Here is a 22,019-nt window from a genome sequence, read left to right on the forward strand (position 1 = left end):
TGGACAGGCACATGCAGCTTTTGATGTCTCTGCAAGAAGAAATCATTTGATGAACGCCTTCCTAAACAGTCTGTCAGGCTGTTTCTCACAAGGGAGAAAGACCCTGAGGGAGGGGACCCTAAATTTCAAATTAGAAGTGGGACGTAAGGGGGGCTGGAATGCAAGGGAAAGTGTCAGCAATGTTGACTTGGCTTCCCTGCGGGGCAGTGGAGACTAAAGACCTTTTGAGTATTTGACCTTCCTTTGGTTAGTGGGGAGTTTTACCCTGTAGGAGGCTGTAACGGATGCCCCATTGACTGGAAGATATATTTATTAATCCAACCAGTGCTTACTGGTCAATAACTATTGCGAGATACAGGGCTACATCCTTTAGTGCAGAAACAAATACAAACAAAATATAAGCCTAAGGGTAAACTACCAAGAGAGTCCAAAAGATGGGTGAGTGATTCTTCAGTGGGGTTCAGAAACACTTAATGGATGGGGTACCGTTGAGTGGAAGCTTAAAGGGTAAGTACAATTTTATCAGGCAGAGAAGAGGGCAAACGCCTCCCTCTGTGACCCTTCAACACACTGGAAGAGACAGTATACCTATGGGTTAGAAAGAAACATGGGTTTAAGGTAAGACAGACCTGGGTGCAAAACCGGATGTTAACGTGTCCTTCTACAGTGGAATTCCTGTCTGCGGGAAGGATTCAGTCTCATGGCTTAAATTCTCTGCGCTCCAGGCGTACTTACCTCAAAGGGTTCTGAGCTGTCTGAAGCCCCTTCTGGCTGACACCTACTAGCTAGTAGCTTCTTCTCTGCTCTAGTGCAGCACTTATATTCTATATTCTATTGTAAATGTCTATTTACTTGCTTGTAGGAGGTTGGGAAGTCTCCTCTCCCTCTCCCTCTCCCTCCTCCCCCTCTCCCTCCCCCACTCCCTCCTCTCCCTCCTCCTCCTCTCGGTACCTAAATCCTAAATCTAACTCCTGGCACACAGTAGGCTCGAAACAAACATTCACTGAATCAGTGAATTGATGGACAGAAGCAGCATAGTCGAGGCTGGACTGTGCAATAGGGTCGGGCATCCCGGGCAGGGCGGGGCGGGTGTTTAGCATGGTGGATGCAGAGAAGGCAGTGGGGAACCTGGGGCCACGAGGGAGGTTGATCTCAGAGCAGGAAAGGCCTTCGAGGGTTTTCTTTTTTTAACATCTTTATTGGGGTATAATTGCTTTACAATGGTGTGTTAAGTTTCTGCTTTATAACAAAGTGAATCAGTTATGCATATACATATGTTCCCATATCTCTTCCCTCTTGCGCCTCCCTCCCTCCCACCCTCCCTATCCCACCCCTCCAGGTGGTCACAAAGCACCGAGCTGATCTCCCTGTGCTATGCGGCTGCTTCCCACTAGCTATCTAGCTTACGTTTGGTAGTGTATGTATGTCCATGCCACTCTCTCACTTTGTCACAGCTCACCCTTCCCCCTCCCCGTATCCTCAAGTCTGTTCTCCAGTAGGTCTGTGTCTTTATTCCTGTCTTACCCCTAGGTTCTTCATGACATTTCTTTTTCTTAGGTTCCATATATATGTGTTAGCATACGGTATTTGTCTTTCTCTTTCTGACTTCACTCTGTATGACAGAACTGCAATGAACTTTTTGGTTTTCTTTTCAGCAGGATGTGAACAGGTTCATCCTGAGTTTGGGAAGGGCCACCTGGCCCTGAAGTGGCAGATTGAAGAGAGATTATCAAAGACAAGGGGACCACCCACCGGTAAGAGAATGTCGTAGCCAGACAAGGCCCGTGCCCCAGCAGTGGCGGGAGGGCTGGTGCCTGCTTGCTCCGACCTGCTGGCTGACAGGTGTGGGGTGAGGGAGAGGAAAGGGTTAGAACGGCCGTGGAGGCTGTAGTGAGGCGGTGGGTGAGAAGATAAGGTGCACGTTTGAGGAGGGAAGGGATGCCAGGGGGAGAAAGATGGCGATTCCCCTGGGACATTCAGGTAGCAGAGCGTCTTGTGGCTCAGAATTGAGGCAAGTGCTGGGGACACGGACTGGGGAGCCCCCAGACTGCTGCTCGGAGACTGTCTGGCTCCCGGGTGCCTACGCTTCCCTGGGAGAGCTTGCCTGCAAAGCACATACTCAGGACCATCCCGGGAGGTTTTCATGAAATGGGTCTGGGACCAGGCCCAGGAATCTGCATTTTTAAAGCACCCAAAGCGGTGGGCTAAGATACAACTCTTGAAGATGCCTGAAGACACAGAAGACCCTTCTCCTCTTGCTGTAATGCCACCCCCGGGCAGAAGGTGGAGGGGCTCGAGGCAGATTGAGGCCGAGAGGGAAGAAGAAAGGCACAGTGGGTCACATCCTAGAAGCAGAAGCAGGGCGTTGGGGGCCAGGGAGGGCTGGGGCTGAGGGGAGGCTGGGTGTTCGGGGGGACGCAGGCCGTGAGACTGGGGCATGGATTGGGCTGGATTGGAGGTGAAGGGAGGGGAGATTCAACTCCTGCACCCAGCCCTCAGGTCTCACCTGGAGCCACCTGGGGGAAAGGTGGGGCTGTTGGGAGCCTTTATAGAGGAGTGCAGGTGGGGGGCAGGGCGTGAACCAGCTTTCCGTGGGGGACCCTGGGTGAGGGAAGCCCAGGGTGCAGGATGAGAAGAGCTGGTCCGGCTGCCTTTAGTTGATGAAAATCCTGTCTGAAGAGCCAGCCTGGTATGTATATTTACTCTGGAGGAATGGCCATTAGCAAAAGGAAATATAGATTCTGTCCTCATAGTTTCCAGGGGCCAAGAGGCAGGCCTTCTTCCTGGCTGCTCTGAGGGGCTGAGGCTTTGCCTTGAGGAAACAGTCCTGAGCCCAGCTGTTGCATTAGCAACGACAAGATTCCTAGGAGCGGTGCCCATTCCCGATACTTAACTCTTGATGTAACTTATTTGTGTTGCTGCTGCAGTTGCACAGATGACGTGTGAGAAATCTGTTTGTCTCTCGGCAGCATCCCCCTGCGTTCTGGTTTTGTTTGCCTTCTCTGTCCCTCTCCCCTGCCGGTTCCAGTAATACAGAAATACAGCCGTTTACACGGCTCATTACTGCCCCACACTCTCTGCAGTGCTGGATGTAATCAGGTTCAGAACGTTCCCTCCTTGCACCCTGAGGACAGGGGGATGGGGCCTCTTGCTCAAGACCCAGTGGAAGCAGAATGGGCTGGCAAGTCGAGAACCTGAGCAGCTTCTGCAAGAGGCAGCTGAGCCCGCCCGCCCCTGCTGCGTGCGGACCTGGCCGGGCTCCAGGATGCCAGGGCCCAGGTGGCCTCCGAGTGCCTCACCCACTTGAGAAAGCTTGCGGATACTTCGAGCAAGTCGCTTGCAATAGGCACAGCACCTGCTGCCACTCCCAAGGTTACAGACGCCAGGTTCTGGAGGTCTGCCTCTTAGCCTAGTTTCCCTTTGTTTTTCAAATTCAGAACAGAGACTTAGAAAGCTGGCAAGAGCCTGGAGTCTGTTTTGTTCTGTTCTTATATTTTACAGGCAACCACGGAACAGAGAGCAGCATGGTTTGTGCCAGTCAGGACTGGAACTCAGTTTTCCCCATCTCCGTGCTGGTCTGTTCTCTACCTTCCGGTGCCTCTCCAGTCCCGGCAGTGGCCCGGGGCTAAGAAAAGTGCACAGTGTGAAAGGCCACTTTGAGCTGGCACGCAGCTGGGTGACCTGCTCTGTCTGTGCGGCTTCTGGAGGGGCAGCAAGTGGTGACGGGTGAGGAAGAAACACCCCACATCAAGGTCAGCCACTGACTCAGCTTTGCGCGTCACCCACCCCCATGCTGTCTCTAAGCACGTCCCGGCTCAGCCCGCTGTCCTCATGGCCTGTGTCTTCTGCTTCCTTTCGACATTGCTTTCATCTCACTTCCCTTTGTTCTGTGTGTGGAGGTAGGAAACATAGGAAAGACATGTTTGTGCGAGAGGCCTGTCATGAGTGTATGTTGGGATGGGTTCACAGCGCAGAGTCCAAAGGGTCTCCAAAAACCAAGCTCCCAGTCTTTGATGGCAAACCCAGATGCGTGCCTGGGATGCAGGGTGTCTGTCTGTGTGGCTTTGGGGAGATTAAGCAGATCGGTTATAAATGTTCGAATGGTCCTTTAATAGAATGCATTCAGGTTAGGTGGAGAGGGGAGACAGAAGTGGAAAATGGGTTCCAACAAGCTAATTGTTCACACGGGCTTTGTGTTGCCGGCTGCGTGGGGACATGAGGCTGCGCCTTTCCTAGGAGCTCAATTGTGTCCTCCAAGCGCATATGCTGGAGCCCTAACCCCCCATGTGTATTTGGAGATGCAGCCTATAAGGAAGTGATTAAGGTCAAATGAGGTTATAATGGTAGGGCCTGATTGGCTAGGATTAGTGTCCTAATAAGAAGACACACCAGGAAGCCCTTCTCCACCCCCCAGCGCTCTCCCTCTCCCACTCTCCCTCCTATTCCTCTCCCTCTCATTCTCCCTCTCCCTCCTGTCCCTCTCCTGCCTGTCCCTCTCCCTCCTCTCCCTCTCATTCTCCCACTCCCTCCTGTCCCACTCCCTCTCCGTCTCCCTCCTCTCTCTCCCTCACACCCTCCCTCTTCCTCCTCTCATTCTCCCTCTCCCACTCCCTCCCCCACTCACTCTCCTTCCTCTCCCTGTCCCTCCTCTCTCTCTCATTCTTCCACTCCCTCCTCTCTCTCCCTCACACCCTCCCTCTTCTTTCTCTCCCTCTTCTGCCTCTCCCTCCTCTGCCTCCCCCTCACCCTCCTGTCCCTCTCCCTCTCATTCTTCCACTCCCTGTCCGTCCTCTCCCTCCCACTCCTTCCTCTCTCTCCCTCTCACCCTCCCTCCTCTCCCACTCCCTCCCTCCTGTCCCTCTCCTTCCTCTCCTGCTCTCTCTCCCACTCCCTCCTCCCTCTCCATCCTCCCCCTCTCCCACTCCCTCTTCCTCCTCTCCCTCCTGTCCCACTCCCTCTACCTCTCCTTCTCCCACTCCCTCCTGTTCCTTTCCCTGTCCCTCTTCTCCCACTCCCTCCTGTCCCACTCCTTCCTCCCTCTCCCCCTTCCGCCTCTCCCACTCCCTCTTCTTCCTCTCCCTGTCTCTCTTCTCCCACTCCCTCCTCCACTCTCTCTCCCTCCTCTCATTCTCCCTCCTTTCCCACTCCCTCCTCCTCTTCCTTCTCTCCCTCACCCTCCTGTCCCTCTCCATCCTCTCTCTCCTCTCCCGCTCCCTCTCTCTCTCCCACTCCCTCCTGTCCCACTCCGTCTTCTCCCTCCTCTCTCTCTCCCACTCCCTCCCCATCTCCCTCCTCTCATTCTCCCTCACCCTTCTGTCCCTCTCCATCCTCTCTCTACCTCACCCACTCCCTACTCTCCCTCTCATTCTCCCACTCCCTCCTCTCCTGTCCCTCTCCTCCCACTCCCTCCTCTCATTCTCCTTCTTCCTCTCCTCCCTTTCCTTCTCTCCCTCTTCTGCCTCTCCCTCACCCTTCTGTCCCTCTCCATCCTCTCTCTCTCCCCCACTCCCTCTCCTTCCTCTCTCTCCCTCCTCTCCCACTCCCTCCTCTCATTCTCCCTCTCCCTCCTGTCTCTCTCCATCCTCTCATTCTCCCTCTTTTCCCACTCCCTCTCTTCTGCCTCTCCCCCTCCCTCTGCTTCTCCTTCCTCCCTCCTCTCCCACTCCCTCTCCCTCACCCTCCTGTCCCTCTCCATCCTCTCTCTCCCTCTCCTTCTTCCTCCCTCCTCTCCCGCTCCCTCTCTCTCTCCCACTCCCTCCTGTCCCACTCCATCTCCTTCCTCTCTCTCCCTACTCTCCTTTTCCCACTCCCTCTTGTCCTTCTCCCTCCTCTCTCTCTCCCTCCCTCTCCTTCTTCCTCCCTCTTCTCACTCTCTCTCCCACTCCCTCCTGTGTCCCTCTCCCTCTCATTCTCCCACTCCCTCCTCTCTCTCCCACTCCTCCCTCCTCCCTCTTCTCACTCTCTCTCCCTCCTGTGTCCCTCTCATTCTTCCACTCCCTCTTCCACCTGTCCCTCCTGTCCCTCTCCTTCCTCTCTCTCCCTCTCACCCTCCCTCTACCTTCTCTCCCTCACCCTCCTGTCCCTCTCCATCCTCTCTCTCCTCTCCCGCTCCCTCTCTCTCTCCCACTCCCTCCTGTCCCACTCCGTCTTCTCCCTCCTCTCTCTCTCCCACTCCCTCCCCATCTCCCTCCTCTCATTCTCCCTCACCCTTCTGTCCCTCTCCATCCTCTCTCTACCTCACCCACTCCCTACTCTCCCTCTCATTCTCCCACTCCCTCCTCTCCTGTCCCTCTCCTCCCACTCCCTCCTCTCATTCTCCTTCTTCCTCTCCTCCCTTTCCTTCTCTCCCTCTTCTGCCTCTCCCTCACCCTTCTGTCCCTCTCCATCCTCTCTCTCTCCCCCACTCCCTCTCCTTCCTCTCTCTCCCTCCTCTCCCACTCCCTCCTCTCATTCTCCCTCTCCCTCCTGTCTCTCTCCATCCTCTCATTCTCCCTCTTTTCCCACTCCCTCTCTTCTGCCTCTCCCCCTCCCTCTGCTTCTCCTTCCTCCCTCCTCTCCCACTCCCTCTCCCTCACCCTCCTGTCCCTCTCCATCCTCTCTCTCCCTCTCCTTCTTCCTCCCTCCTCTCCCGCTCCCTCTCTCTCTCCCACTCCCTCCTGTCCCACTCCATCTCCTTCCTCTCTCTCCCTACTCTCCTTTTCCCACTCCCTCTTGTCCTTCTCCCTCCTCTCTCTCTCCCTCCCTCTCCTTCTTCCTCCCTCTTCTCACTCTCTCTCCCACTCCCTCCTGTGTCCCTCTCCCTCTCATTCTCCCACTCCCTCCTCTCTCTCTCCCACTCCTCCCTCCTCCCTCTTCTCACTCTCTCTCCCTCCTGTGTCCCTCTCATTCTTCCACTCCCTCTTCCACCTGTCCCTCTCCTTCCTCTCTCTCCCTCTCACCCTCCCTCTACCTTCTCTCCCTCACCCTCCTGTCCCTCTCCCTCCTATTCCTCTCCTGTCCCTCTCCCTCCCTCTTCTCTCTCTCCCACTCCCTCTCATTCTTCCACTCCCTCTCCTTCCTTTCCCTGTCCCTCCCTCTCCTCCCTCTTCCTTCTCTCCCTCACCCTCCTGTCCCTCTCCTCCCACTCCCTCCTTCTCCTTCCTCCCTCCTCTCCCTCTTTCTCTCCCACTCCCTCTCCTTCCTCTCTCTCCCTCTTCCTCCTCTCCCCCTCCCTCTGCTTCTCCTTCCTCCCTCCTCTCCCCCTCCCTCCTCTCCTGCTCCCTCTCTCTCTCCCACTCCCTCTCCTTCCTCTCTGTCTTCCTCCCTCCTCTCCCACTCCCTCCTCTCATTCTCCTTCTCCCTCTCCCTCACCCTCCTGTCCCTCTCCATCCTCTCTCTCCCTCTCCTCCTTCCTCCCTCCTCTCCCGCTCCCTCTCTCTCTCCCACTACCTCTCCCCCAACTCCCTCTCCCTCCTGTGTCCCTCTAATTCTTCCACTCCCTCTTCCACCTCTCCCTCCTGTCCCTCTCCTTCCTCTCTCTCCCCCACTCCCTCCTCTCATTCTCCTTCTCCTCCCTCTTCCTTCTCTCCCTCCCACTCCCTCTTCTTCCTCTCCCTACTCTCCCACTCCCTCTCCCTCTTCTCTCTCTCCCACTCCCTCTCCCTCTCCCTCCTGTCCCTCTCCTTCCTCTCTCTCCCTCTCACCCTCCCTCTTCCTCCTCTCCCACTCCCTCCTGTCCCTCTCCCACTCCTCTCCCTCTACCTCTCCTCCTTTCTCCCTCCCTCTCTCCCACTCCCTCCTGTCTCTCCCTCACCCTCCTGTCCCTCTCCATCCTCTCCCTCCCTCTCTCTCTCCCACTCCCTCCTCTCATTCTCCCTCCTGTCCCACTCCCTCTCCTTCCTCCCTCCTCTCCCGCTCCCCCCTCTCCCTCTCACTCACCCTCCTATTCCTCTCCCTCCTCTCCCTGTGCCTCCTCTCCCACTCCCTCCTCTCATTCTCCCTCTCCCTCCTGTCCCACTCCCTCTCCTTCCTCTCCCTCTCCTCCCTCTTCCTCCTCTCCCTACTCTCTCCCTCTTCTCTCTCTCCCTCACCCTCCTGTCCCTCTCCATCCTCCCCCTCTCCCACTCCCTCCTCTCATTCTCCCTCTCCCCCCTCTTCCTTCTCTCCCTCACCCTCCTGTCCCTCTCCATCCTCCCCCTCTCCCACTCCCTCCTCTCATTCTCCCTCTCCCCCCTCTTCCTTCTCTCCCTCACCCTCCTGTCCCTCTCCATCCTCTCTCTCCCACTCCCTCTCCCCCCTCCCTCTCCTCACATGCTCAGGGGAAAGGCCATGTGAGAACGATGGTCGTCTACAAGCCAGGACGAGAGCCCTCATCAAAATCAGCTGACAGATCTTCCTGGCTTGATCTCGGCCCTCTGGCCTCCAGAACTGTGAGAAAACAAGTTTTGGTTTTTTAGGCCCCCAGCCTATGCTATTCAGTTACGGCAGCCCTAGGCGGCGAATGTATCAGTCATCTCCACACACTGTTGTTCTCAGCTGTGACACACTTCTCTCCTGAGTCAATGGTACAGAGGGACAAGTGCCCGGATCACCTCGTTGTCAGTCCTGGAACCCTACTGTCAGCCACATCCCGCCCCGGGCAACCCCACCGACTCAGGGGTGACGGCAGGGTCAGTGGCAGAGCAGCAACCCAGCCACTCCTCTTCTAAGTTTTATCAAGACCTAGGGATGGACATTCACAGACACTGAGGTGTGGGCAGAGCCAGTGGCCCATGATGTCTCAGATCCAGAGCTGTGGAAAGGGCAGCTGCAGAGCTGAGGCCCCATCTGGCACGTGAGGGAGTGTGTGTGCGCCCATGGTTCACACCCTCATCCTCTGGGCAAACTCGCCAGCACCTCTTCACTAGCTATGCGTACTTCAGTGTCACTTAGCCTCCTGGGTCCTCCTCTTACCCATCTTTAAAATGGAGCTAGTAACCTGTCTTGCACGGAACTAGCATGATGCCTGGAAACCAATAAATACTTGGTAGATATTATGATCATTATGAATAATGACCCAAGTACTTCCATTTGAAAATGAAGCTTTCAGAATTAAGTCATTAGCCCTTTCTGCCTTGGGCTGGAGAAATTATACATTCATGCTAGTGTGATTTCCCCATGGAGAAAATCATCTGGTAATCCACTTGGTGTCTAGGCTGGGTTCCCCTCGCTGCTGCTGAGGCCACCAAGTAGAAGTTTATTGTTTGTTTGGGTGGGAGGGGGGGAAAGCCCTTCTCCGGAAACATATAACGATATTTCATATGCACGTGTGTGAAAGCCATCATATTCTACATGCTTGCTACCTAACCTGTGCAGACCAACCCCCTGAAGTCTAGCCACTGAGGAGAAATACACCAAGGCGGTGGAGCTGGCGAGCCTGTCTCTGAAGGAGGGTGGGAATCAAAAGCACAGGCATTCAGGCAGGCAGAGGAGGGAAGGAACGTGCTGTACCCACCTGCCACTGCTGATGAGGGGCTTAGTTCTAAGACACACACAGCAAAATGCACACACAATGCAGAGAGAAAACAAAAGACATAGATCACACATTTCAGATGGCTGGTGGACAAAGTTTAGTTCATGTCAATGCTGAAAGCTTGTTCTGGGTCTGAGGTCCACGTGAAAAATGAATACCCTTCCGTCCTATTCACCAGACGCTTCCCAAATAAACATGCACATACACACACGGACTATCGCCACAAGCTGGGCCTGGCCCGTGGGGTGAAATGTGGCACGAGGAGATGGACACAGCAGCGCGAGAGCTGAGGGAGGGAGGGTGAGGTCTCCCGAAGGGCCACTCTGGAGGCCCCTCCCGCCGTGTGGGAGGGAGAGACCTGCAGAGAAGGGATGGCTGTCTCAGCTGTGGACAGAGCAGTCGTCCCGATGAGGACTCAAGCCCCCTGCTCCGTTCATTTCAATGAATGAGAACGTGACATGCAGTCAACATGAGAATCATGATGGCAGCAGGTAACTTGGTTTAAGATTTTTAATATGATCCCTGGAGTCATCGACTCTTACTGTAGAGGGTATCTTAAAACTATATCTAATTTCCCCTCCGACCAGTAGACAGTACCACAATCGACCTGTTCCATGGTTCCGTCGTGTTTACGGTAACCACTGTGCAACCTGGTTCAGAGTTAGGTTGATTCCTTTGCTGAGGTGCACAGCTCACCTTGCACGAGACCAGGAGCTATCAGTTACCTTGCAAACACCACGTACCGTGTGCCAGGAGAATGAGGTAGAGGTGCGTTTGCATCTAAGGTGGGGGGTTGAGCCCTATGGATGGACACAGGCCAAGCAGGGTGCGCCCTCCTCCCTCCCGAGTCCCTGCAAGCCCCCCGCCCCGCCAAGCCCCACGTCCAGGCCTCCTGCACTCACCATACAGTGTGATGCTGGCGTTGGTATTCCCAAGCTTGTTCGTGGCCACACAAGTATAGTTCCCATAATCCTTCTCTGAGACGTTGAAGAAGGTCAGTGTGGATATGTGGCCTCTGTTCTCAATCCTCAGGCCGTCCAGGCCGGTGGCCAGCCTGCAAAAAAAGAGGAGGAGCGACGGGTTTGGTTGCACACACACAGTGAGGCAGCAGACAGGAGGGCCCCGGGAAGTCCAGACGGCGCAGAGGGATCCACGCACACACTCTCCTCCTCACAGCCCTTCCCTCGGACTAAGCCAGCCCATCTACCCTCCAGCTGTAAGCACCGCGGCCTCCATCAGGGGCCGAAAGGGAAGGGTGCCCACGCTCCAGGGCTGCATTCCCCTAGTCCTTGAAGACCACCGTGTCTACAGCTAATCTGATTCTGAAACAAGGTCCATCAGTTTTGTCCACTTCCCAGCCCCCTCCGTGTTTTGTTTCTGGTTCTAAAAGGAGACTCTGTTATAATGGAGGCTGTAATCAGTTTGCTTTTGCTGAACCTTCCCCCTGGACTTCATCACCCTCCTTGCACATGGGGAACGATCCATCAGCTCTGCTTCGGACATGCCCTGTTTCCGCTTTCAAGGTACCTGGTATCTTCCTTGAACCACTGGAACTCAGCTGTGGGCACTGCAGAGGCTTCACAGCTCAAGATGCCCTTCTGGCCCACAGAGACCCCCGTGTTCTTGGCTTTGGAGATGTAGGGAGGGTCTGCAGGGAGATGCAGAGCGAGTCCGTGAGACAGGTGAGACGCACATCCGTCACGTGCCGTGCACGTCCCCCTCCCCAGCTAAACGATCATGTATTTTAGAAGGAGGACTTCTTGCTTGAAGATACTGCGTTTACCCCAGCATCTCTTCAAGCCTTCACACTAACCCAGAGTTCATGAGTCTCCCCATTAGCTAAAAGTCCTGACAGTCCATGGCCCTGGCGGTGGTGACGAGCACAGCAATCTGATACTGTATTTTCCTGCTGGAAACAACTTGGGTCTATCAGAAAATGACATTGCCATTACCTCTTCGTCCCCTCAGTCCCCATGCCCTCCTTTCCCCTGGAACTCTCTGACAGTGGGGCTACTCACAGTTGACAGTGATTTTTACTTTCCGCACATCAGGGGCAGCAACATCGTTCAAGGCGCTGCATTCATACTCCCCGGACTGGTCACGTTTGATGTCAGAGATTTCCAGGTATTCGTCCTCACTCACAAAGCCCTGGCCGTCTGGGAGGAAAGAAACAGACAGAGACAATCAAGAAACTGTGAAACCAGGGGCGTAACTGTACTCACAGAGCTTGGAAGAGAAGGACTACAAAAAGCCATAAAATGGGGGTTTGAATATCAAGTCAGAGATTCTGGACATTATGTTGGCCCCAAAGTAATTTTTTTTTTCTTTTTTTTTTTTTTTGTGGTACGCGGGCCTCTCACCGTTGTGGCCTCTCCCGTTGCGGAGCACAGGCTCCGGACGCGCAGGCTCAGCGGCCATGGCTCACGGGCCCAGCCGCTCCGCAGCATGTGGGATCCTCCCGGACCGGGGCACGAACCCGCGTCCCCTGCATCGGCAGGCGGACTCCCAACCACTGCGCCACCAGGGAAGCCTGGCCCCAAAGCATTTGAAGAAATTCTCTGCTTGAGTCTTGGATCAATGGATTTTTGTCCAAGTCACTTTAACTTTTCACACCATTTGATAAGAAGGGCATGTTATTATTTTTCTTACATGATAATTAAGAGTACATATGAAATACTGTGGCACATTAGTAAGCTCTGATATTCTTAAACAGAACTGTCATGATCAAAAATGTGGGAATAACTTTAGGGTATGTGAGTATAGACATCTTCATTTTTCACAATGTAGAGATGCCTTTGTACACAGAGTACAAACTACTAACTACTCGTAGAATGAATAAGTGACCATTTAACAGTTTGATACAGACAGACACAAAGCAGCCGGTTGGTTTCAAACTGTCCTGGAGAAGATAAAGTGGAGAATGAATGAATGAGGAAGCCCTTCTTGCCTGCTATGTAGTAGGTGCTCAGTAAACATTTGCCAACATAAAATAACCCTGAGATCCCCAGAACCTGGGGTGAGGGAGCTCAGTGGGTGTAACACCCGGCTTTGTAGGACATTCTGGAGGCGTCATTCTCGGGCTTTTGGGAAGCCTGCAATTCATGATCCTGAATACTCTGGGGCTGCAGAATTGGCATTTCTTGCAGTCACTATTACATGCTCTTTCACAGTCTGACCCCTCTGCTTGCAAAGAGGACAGACCTTCTGTCTTAAAACACAGATGTCCTGAGGCAGTCAAAGCGCCAGGCTCCTGTGAAAACCCAGCCCACCCAAAGGCCGAGGAGAAGGTACAGCCATTTGCATTTCTTTTAAGCCTGATACCTGATTCCTTTTTATGCTCCGGGCATGAGAGCAAAATTAGTTTTCAGGATGATAAAAACACATTGTAACTTTTCTCACTCCCCGTAGAAGCATAGCTGATCCAATGGTTGCTCGACAAACTAAGTCTGGGTTTGGCGCAGGAAGTAGGGTGTCATGGGGGTGGGCCGATGGGCAGACATGAGGCCGCTGCTGTGGCATCCTGACTCTGCTCCACGTGGAAGCACTGGGGTATCCCCACCACCCTGCCCCTTTCCCAGGACACTGGCTTTTCAGCTCCCGGGGCCTCCCTTGCCCCCATCACCCAGCCCCACCAAGGTCACCGAGGTCACCCAGGCTCTACCTTCAGTGTCTGGATGTTGGTGATCAAGGCCCAACCCCAGAAGGTGTGGGGCTCCAGGCAAATAGGTAACAAACCGAGTCACTCAGAGTCAGCTAGGAGCCCAATCTCACGCTATTCTTTGAAGGAAATCGTGCGTCCGTCGGCCAGTCGAGCAGTCCACTTACCAGGGCACCCTCCTGGAACTTAGGCCGGTTGACAGGCCCCAGGACAAGCCCACAGGTGAGAATTTCAGGATCCTGGGAATCTGGTTGAACCCATGTGAGGACTGGCTGGAAGTCGAGGCGAAGGGGGGAAGTGGGGTTTGGGACAAGTCCACACTTCCCAGCCTGAGATCTGAGTGTCACTCCTGAATGGCACTGCTGGCCTGTGCTGGTCCCAGGCACCGGATGGGAACTTTGAAAATTCTGAGGAAGATGCTCCAGAGTGGGTGCCTCCTGGGGCCCTGCCTGTTGGGGTCTCAGGGTGGTGGTGCTGGTCATGACGCTCGACCCCAGCAGACATTTAATCACCCAGGCTGGTTCATATCTAATTCCTCAGAGCTTCCTCTCAAAGGAAGGATGTCAACATCCTCTCACCCTTTTTTCCTTATTTCTCTTAGACTTAAAGAATCTCAGAGTTGAAGGGGATTCTGAAATCACTTATTTCAGGACGTCTAATAAAGACAAAAATTGCCTCGCTCATTGAAATGATGCTGGTTGACCAATCTAAGTGGTTTTAAGGATTAAACAACAATAAAATCAGACAGACCAAAACGACTTTCCAGATTCAGTGTGCCTTTCTTGCGGTAAATAAATACAGCAGGATGGAAAGGATGGCTCTCTCCTACTAAGACTCCATCATTCTTTCAAAATGTACCGCAGTGTATTTGCCACAGGTAATTAAACCCCCTGCACTTAACCAAACAAATGAGCTGTACCTACAGTGGGGCCGGCAGGGCACTAGCTGTACCTAGTGGGGCCGGCAGGGCACTAGCTATACCTAGTGGGGCCGGCAGGGCACTAGCTGTACCTAGTGGGGCCGGCAGGGCACTAGCTGTACCTAGTGGGGCCGGCAGGGCACTAGCTGTACCTAGTGGGGCCGGCAGGGCACTAGCTATACGTAGTGGGGCTGGCAGGGCACTAGCTGTACCTAGTGGGGCCGGCAGGGCACACCCCAGACCCCAGGAAGCACCTGCTCTAGAGCATCTTCCTCAAAACTTTCAAAGTTCTTTGAATTGGGGGAGTTGGGGGGAATTGCTGGACAACAAGGCCACCCTCTGCAATGCGGGAATTTATCTTCACTATCTGTACTGCTGTTTTTATGGACTGTTATGTGACAGCAAAAAAGGGAGGGAGGAAGGAACAGTGTCTCACATAAAATGGGGATCGTTACAATAATACTACCTCATTAAGTGAGAAAATGAATTTTGTCAAGTTAGTTCTATAAAGTAAGTGGTTCTCGGGTTTTAATTTGCATATAAATTCCTCCAAGTTTTTACATCTATATCTATAGATAGATTCTGATGTGGTAGGTCTAGAGTGGGCCTAGGGTTTTGCATTTCTACCAAGTGTCCTAGGATTTCCGTGCTGCTGGCCTGGGGCCCACGCTCTCCACCAAGTGCTGTTCTCAGCCCGTTCTTACTCACATGTGCATCTGGGTCTGTGAGGGGGTCAGCGACGTTTCCTGCCTGCCCTTTGCGTTGAGATCCTCGTGGAGCCGGCATCTCAAGAGACACCCTCTCTCTGGAGTTGAGAGCTTTGCCGGGCACACTGACGCTGAGGATGTGGACCCCTGAAGCTACTTTTCCACTGAGTCTTTGTGATCTTACTGCAAAACACGCGCCCACTCGAACCCAGCTTTCTTTGCTAAGAAAGGGAAGATGTTGACACCTGTCCTCACCTCAAGTCCATGGAAGGAGACGGAGATGCTATTTTCTTAATTGCTTTGAATACTGGGTGAGATTTGTAAAGCACAAACAATCTAGGTTGCTAAAGGCCTGGAGACCTAGGAAACTGCAAGGTGGAATGCTTTCCCTGCCCTCTCCAGTTCTGGTTGCGATGTAAAATCCTGATTCCATGCTGCGGAGAAAAGGGCAGGAGGGAACAAATGTTTGAATCCTGTTTGCTAGGAAGGCAAGACTGCTGACTGGGCGGGGGAGGCAGGGGGGGACCACAAGAGGGGGGACAGGAAAGGAGGGAGGAGGACGACGAAGGATGCACTGGTGCAAGGAAGGAAAGAAAGGCAGACGGGGTGCTCTGGGTGCCATGGGAAAGGTTCTGAAGGCACATTCAAAAGGGACTTGAAAGAAAAGAAAGCTTCAAGTCTGCCCCGCAGTTTTGCTTAATGGTAAGAGGTCCTGTAATAAGCCAGTAACCCAGAGGCATGTCACCCTGCCCTGTGCATTCGGACAGCCCAAAGCAAGTGGGCTCTGCATCACTGGCTGAAATATATTAAAAAATGCGGGTTCTTTCTTTCCACGGAGGAGCGCTTTGAAGAAGATAAGTTCAATCCACTGTATTAGGAAGATTAAGATCTGCAAGGATACAAATGGGGCCATTTATCAGGGATGGGGGAGGTCCCTGGACTCGGACCCCACAGACGCAGGTCTCGTGCTTGGGGAAGGGCTGAGCCGGCCCCATAATTCCGTGGGCACAGGGCGGCCTCTTCTGCAGGGACACATATTCCGACCTAACAGTCACGGAGCACAAGGAATGAGCAGAGTGTCCACGAGCAGGGTCTGGGCCATCTCAGAAACGGGGGAGCAGGCCACCCCTGGGAAGAAGGGTCCCTGGCCCGGCCAGCTGTCCCCGATGAGACCGGCGGCTATCTTACTCATCCCTGACAGTGACAGAGGTGATGGGCTAGATGCCATGGGTGGAGAGGATGTAGAAGGCAAAGTCCTTGACTTTGGGTGGTCCACAATCTCATGAGCCCAGACCTGCAGTGCTTTATGTTTTTTCTCCCCAGGCTCAATTTTTCCATTCTTAATTGCTTTTAGACCCCTTAAGTAAGGTATGGTGGGTCAGAAAGATTTATTAGAGACGGAAAAAAACTAAGCATTCAGGGATGAAGAGCTCGAAGAGGAAGTCCACAGTAAAACCCGGACGCTTCCTGACCCACTTCTTCTTTCTCCCTTTTCATCCTCATCCTTCTGAGCCAGCTGTTTCTCAGCCTTCACTCTTGGCCCAATTTTCCCTTCTTTTTTCCTCAGCCAATTCCTTAGAATTACAGAGCTGGAAGTACCAGGGGGGTCAGAGAAGTTAGCCTCCCACTTTCCTGGATGACTGTCCCTGACAGAGTATCTGCCTCTCCGCGGGGATGTCCCCAGGGATGATTCCGGGGGTGGCCTGTTCCTTTGCCTGACTGTTCACATCATTCAACAAATCCTCCCCAGTTGGAGGCAAACCCTGCCCGGCTTCTCCCTTTGAAATGATCAGAAGTTGCTAGGGAGGTGCCCCATCCCCTCTGCCCTTCCTCATCAGCCACGGAAAAGCTGCCGCTCTGTCTGGGGAAGATGCTTTGAGGTTAAATGTCAGCACCTGTCACAGCTTTTGCCATGAGACCTGTCAGGAGGTGACTCACAATGGCACATGCCTGGGGGCGAGCGCCCTAGAGGAAACGAGCAGGGTGGGGGGACCATGGATGGAAAGAGGCATCAGTTCAGGGAGGCAAGAGCATCGGGGAGGAACGGCCACAGAAGGAGAACACAGATGAGCAAGAAAGCGGGGGTAGAGGACACGCGGCCAGAAGGAAGGCAGTGGGCGGAGGGGGGGGATGGAGGCCCCAGGGGGCAATGGACTCACACGGCAGGGCTTCTGGAAAAGCCAGAAATCCGCTTCCCTGCTGCCCAGCAAGAGGGGCTATTACAGACGATTCCTACTGATGCCGACCTTGGAAACTTGGACTCAAACACCTCAGTGACCACGTGCATGCCACTACCCTGCTAGACCACACCTGGGCTTTCTGGTCGACCCTGGGAAATTAAACAGCCTCTCACCCACTCAGCAAGCAGGGCAGCCATCCGAGTGATCCAGGAGCTGAAACTACTCCTGTGAAGAGTGCACGAGGCTTAGGAAAACGGGGGGGTTCACTGGAAGGCTGTGTATTTGCCGGAAACCCTGCCCCCGGGGTCCGGAGCCAGATGACGCCAAGGGAGGGGAGTGTCTGAAGCCGCCCTCTCCCTCTGCTGCTGTCCCTTAAGGTGTGAGGGACAAGACAGACGTTGTCAGGAGTGCACATGGGGGTGGGTGCCCAAGTCCTGTCCCTCGTCCCTCTCTCTCCAGGATGCTGGCCCATGGAACATAATTGCAGAAAATGAGCCGCAGGCAGATCAAAACCTCAGCTTCGGGCTTCCCTGGTGGCACAGTGGTTGAGAGTCCACCTGCCGATGCAGGGGACACGGGTTCGTGCCCCGGTCCGGGAAGATGCCACAGGCCGCGGAGCGGCTGGGCCCGTGAGCCATGGCCGCTGAGCCTGCGCGTCCGGAGCCTGTGCTCCGCAACGGAAGAGGCCACAACAGTGAGAGGCCCGCGTACCGCAAATAAAAACAAAAACAAAAACAAAAAACCTCAGCTTCATGGCTGTCAAGGTGGCCTGCAATCTGGGCTTGGCATCCTAGGCTGACCCAGGTCTTGCCTTTCTCCCTGTGAACCCAAGACAGCTGGACTGGTGCAGTGCGAGGCCTCAGCCTGAGTAGGTACTGACCACAGGCCCCAAGCTGGGCCTGAGTGCCAGGGCTGCCTTGAAATGGAGAGTCCGGGGTGAGGAGGCCCCCTAGAACCAAGCGGAGTGTCTGGGGAAGGTGATGGGATCAGCAGTGCAGCCCTCACTCGTAGGCCATGGTCTTGTCCCTGCTTAACTGTCGGAGCAGATAACCTCACCCATTACCCGGGTACCCCGTCTCCCACAGTGAGGGGGCCAGGACTGATGTCATGGGAGAGGAGGTGGGAGCTGCCTACCCCTGCTTCCTAGGGGTCCCCTGGCGTCCTTCTCCATCACACACCTGACACAGGAGCCTCCTTCTTTCAAAGGACAGAAACCTTAGAACATGCTCGAGGTGGGAACCGGGGTGAGGTTCAACACTGGGGATAGCTGGGCTCACAGGACCTCAGCCGCGAACCTCAGCACTCACTGCCCGTGTGGTGTCGTCCGCTCTCAGCTGCAGGCACACCGAGAGGGAATGACACCCCTCACTTCTCTGACCTCTTTGTTTCTGCATCTGCTCAGGCTGAACACGCAGCATCTGTCCACTCAGTACGTGATGGCTGGGGGGTTGGATCCCAGAACGCCCCCAGCTTTCCCTCTCTCCTCTCAGTCTCCTATCTCTGCTGGTCTCCTCTGCACACTCTCCGTCCTCCCCATCCCCAGCCTCTCCCTACAACACCGCGGGCAATAAGCAACTCTGGGCTCCCCGCCATTAATGCAGGGAGTGTGGACATGGCTCTAGCCATCCTTGGCTGCCGCCAACTCCCAGACACATCCCTTCCCCACACTGGACTTCACGAAAAGCGTGATGATGAACCCACTGTCTCATTTTCCCTTAATTAATATGAGCAACTGAACTGTGCTAACGCCATTCTGGTTTGGAGACGGAGCCGCTGGGTCAATGTCTCATTTGCTGGCAGTGACGGAAGCTCTTTGTGTTGGGGTCTGACGACTTTTCTCTGCCTGTGGCCTCAGGGACCTTCCCCGAGGGAGGCTGACAGTCTGCTGGCTAATGACGGGATCGGCGAGTCCCTGTCCCAGTTAACTGGGCGTCTAGCGGGGGAAGGAGTCCCTTAGTAATGCTCCCGGAGCTGGGGCTCAGACGGGGCCCTGGCAGGGGTGAGTTTCCTAGATGGTTCCCATGTTCTGATGGGACAGCGGGGGATAACACGAGGAGGGAAGGACTCTAGTGACTCGTGCAGTGGGACTGTCCAGAAGCACAGACTCTGACACCGGGCTCTCCTTACCAGGAGGACCAAAGCCAAGATGCAGAGGATACGACGGCGGGGCGGGCAGGAGAAGGGGGTGTGGAGAGCCTCTCTGCAGGGAGGTCTGGGAGGGAGGGGGCCTGGAGGTATCCAGGGTCACAAGGGCCCATCAGGATGACCAGGCAGCACGTGAAAGACAGGCTGTTGGGCTCGTGCTCACAGAGTGACTGCACTCCTGTGGGCGGGGCCCTGCATCAGCCCCCGGCAACCTTCTAACCACTGGACCGCCAGGGAGGTCCCTCGGCTTGGTCTTCCTTATGTTCTCTCTCTGAGATGGGTTCATGAGGTGTAGGAAAAATCAGCACAAATCAGAGATTTTTGGAATCTAGATGATACTGTTGACCCAGAGGGAAGGGACCCGAGTGAGTGCCAGAGAAACAGCCAGGGTACCAGCGGGGATGCGGCCCGTGCTCTTTAAATGAAAGTTCAGAATGTGTGCCGGAGAGAGAAGAGAGGAGGTGGACACAGACAGACAGACAGAGATACAGAGAGAAAGAGGATGCAGAAGGCAGAGAGCTGGGATTTCATGCACAGGCAGACAAATGGCTGAGGACAGAAGCTTGAATCCATTTGGAGAACAGGTTGGCTGACTTGGATTAAGAACGTAGCTAACATTTATATTCTAAAAAGTATCTAAATATAAACAGACATAAGTAGTTCAGACCAAAATGTAGAGGTTGAAGAAAAAAAAAAAAATCCATCACTTTCAAAAGCAGAGCTTACACAGCTATGTTATTGACAAAATGTTAAGGACATTTGAAAAATTTCTGTTACATGTTTTCCACTTTTATTACTATTATTTGCACTCTGAACCAACAGGGTTATTTCCGTGTTAACAACTACATAGTGAAATGAGTTCTGTGCTTTATTCTAAATAAACTACTGCTTTAAAAAAAAAAAAAAGCTGATAAGGAAATGAGTGAGATAGTGCTTCTTCCATGTATGTATGTCTTCAGACAGTTTGACCTGACCTTGCCGGCATCAGCCTACGCGGGCACCACTAGTAACCCAGACCCCGTTTCCCAAAGAAAATCGTATTTTGGAGAAATGGAAATGCCCCGGGGCCGATACAGCCAGTGGGTATCCAACACCAGTTTCCTGAGGACACTTTAGCCACCTGACTTTCTGAGCCCATGGCAAACCCTCCAGGGTCAGAATCTGGGGGGGGACAGGTGGAGTCCAAAATCTTCAAAATTATTTCTATTTTTTCTTTTCCATTACAGTTTATGAGAGGATAGCGAATACAGCTCCCTGTGCTATATAGCAGGACCTTGTTGTTTATGCATCCTGTATATAACAGTTTTCATCTGCTAACCCCAAACTCCCAACCATTCCTTCCCCACCCCCTCCCTCTTGGAAATTATTTCTAATAATAGAGCAACATAAGAGCGAATGCTTTACCTCTCGCTTGCTTTGGGGGGAGTTAAAACTTTCCTTCCACACCACCTGCAACGGCTCAGTTCCCCGGGGATTGATGTATTTGCACAGTAATGCCAAACACGCCTTTGTTATTTTTATAGGTGGGCGACTGTATTGTTAGATTTGCCTAACAGTCCCAGTTGACACCTGTCTTCCCAGCGTAATTACCGCCAGTCACCTTCTGCTCTCGGTAGTGTGCTGGTCTGGGTGATAAGCCCTGCGGCCGGTACGCCCCGCCCACAGAAAGGCCCGCATCAGGCCCCAGGGCTGTGCCCACACTCACGCCTGTACATCCAGCAAAGAGGCGGTGATTGGGTCCCAAACAAGGTCCCTTGGCTGTAGGACCCTCCTGGACGAAGGTCAAGAATGGTCCCTGGGCTCTGCTCTCCTGGAGCTCCAGGCGCACCAGCTGTGTCTTCTCTGGGAGAACAGGGTGAGAGGCCGAGTGAGGGGTGAGCACTGCAGCCCCCAGCGGGGAAACCCAGAAGGGGCTCAAGGGCCCGAAGTCCCGGTGGGTCAGAGACAGGACGTGCACCTTCTGAAATGCTGTGGACGGCCCAGGGCACCGAAAGCAGCCCTATTATTTGCACTCTGAACCAACGGGTTTATTTCAGCGTGGTCATTTCCAGGCTTTTTGGAGGAAGAGCACAGCCGTATTTCCGCAGATGAGGTCCTGATGCAGCCTGACTTTTCCTCCTTGTTCCCTTTCTTCTCTTTTCTTCTCTCCTTTGTCCTCTCCCCATGTTAGCCCCCGAGGGCACGGCTGCATGGCAGTGATGCTAATTATCACTGTTCATTATTAATATTTGTGAAATCCTTATATTCGCTTCCAGGCAAAATGCCCACGAAGCCAAGCAGCCCTCGGCGTGCAGGCCACGCCGGAGTCAGCGCCCACGTCGCAGAGCAGGGCCTGGTTCCTCAGCATCAGGGGAGACAGTGCCGCTCAGCTATGGCGGGAGCTGGAAGGGGAGGGCTAGGAGCCCTGCGCTCAGAGGGCAACGCCTCTGCCCGGGCGAGGCAGGAGCGCTTCCTGTGATGCGGGGGCCCTTTGGAAACTTTCTTGTCAAGGACTCTCCGTATCTGCACCTCGAGCTATTTCTAGGCAAGTCTGTCTCCCACCTGCTATCCAGGCTGGACTCTTTATCAAGCTGACCTCTCACCAAAGGCATCGGTCTCCTTGGCCTCCCTTTTTAGCCTCATCACCATAGAGGTCACATTACACGTGACCTCCTATGACTCTGGGCCAATCATAGGAATAAAGGCTGAAAACCACTGAATCAGACATCAGAAGACCTGGGGTCTACCCTCTGTGTTGCCACTAATGGGCTGTGATTTTGAGGAACTGTTTTTACCATTCCAAGTCCCAGGTGTTAAGGTTTTTTGTTTTTTTTTCTATCAAATAGCACCAGATGACCTCTAAGGCCATTTGTAAATCTCATAACTTATCAATATGGGCTATGACAAGGAACCCTAAATAATTCTTTAGTTCCTGAAACTG

At 53.9% G+C, this 22,019-nt stretch overlaps 1 protein-coding gene across 2 annotated transcripts in view; it reads right to left on the reverse strand.

The window, feature by feature from the left end:
* LOC101270320 (opioid-binding protein/cell adhesion molecule) overlaps positions 1-22,019 on the reverse strand; it is a 1,084,701-nt gene that overhangs the window by 12,078 nt on the left and 1,050,604 nt on the right. The window contains exons 5-8 of one of the 2 annotated variants that reach the window (XM_049714323.1): positions 11,509-11,646; positions 11,018-11,138; positions 10,393-10,544; positions 9,473-9,499 (exon numbers count right to left, since the gene is read on the reverse strand). In XM_049714323.1, the coding sequence (XP_049570280.1) occupies positions 9,473-9,499; positions 10,393-10,544; positions 11,018-11,138; positions 11,509-11,646 (438 nt within the window). The remainder of the gene's footprint in view (positions 1-9,472; positions 9,500-10,392; positions 10,545-11,017; positions 11,139-11,508; positions 11,647-22,019) is intronic. The other variant, XM_012536988.3, reaches the window with a different exon arrangement.

This window comes from Orcinus orca, chromosome 8 (assembly GCF_937001465.1).
Source record: "Orcinus orca chromosome 8, mOrcOrc1.1, whole genome shotgun sequence".
Lineage (NCBI taxonomy): Eukaryota > Metazoa > Chordata > Mammalia > Artiodactyla > Delphinidae > Orcinus > Orcinus orca.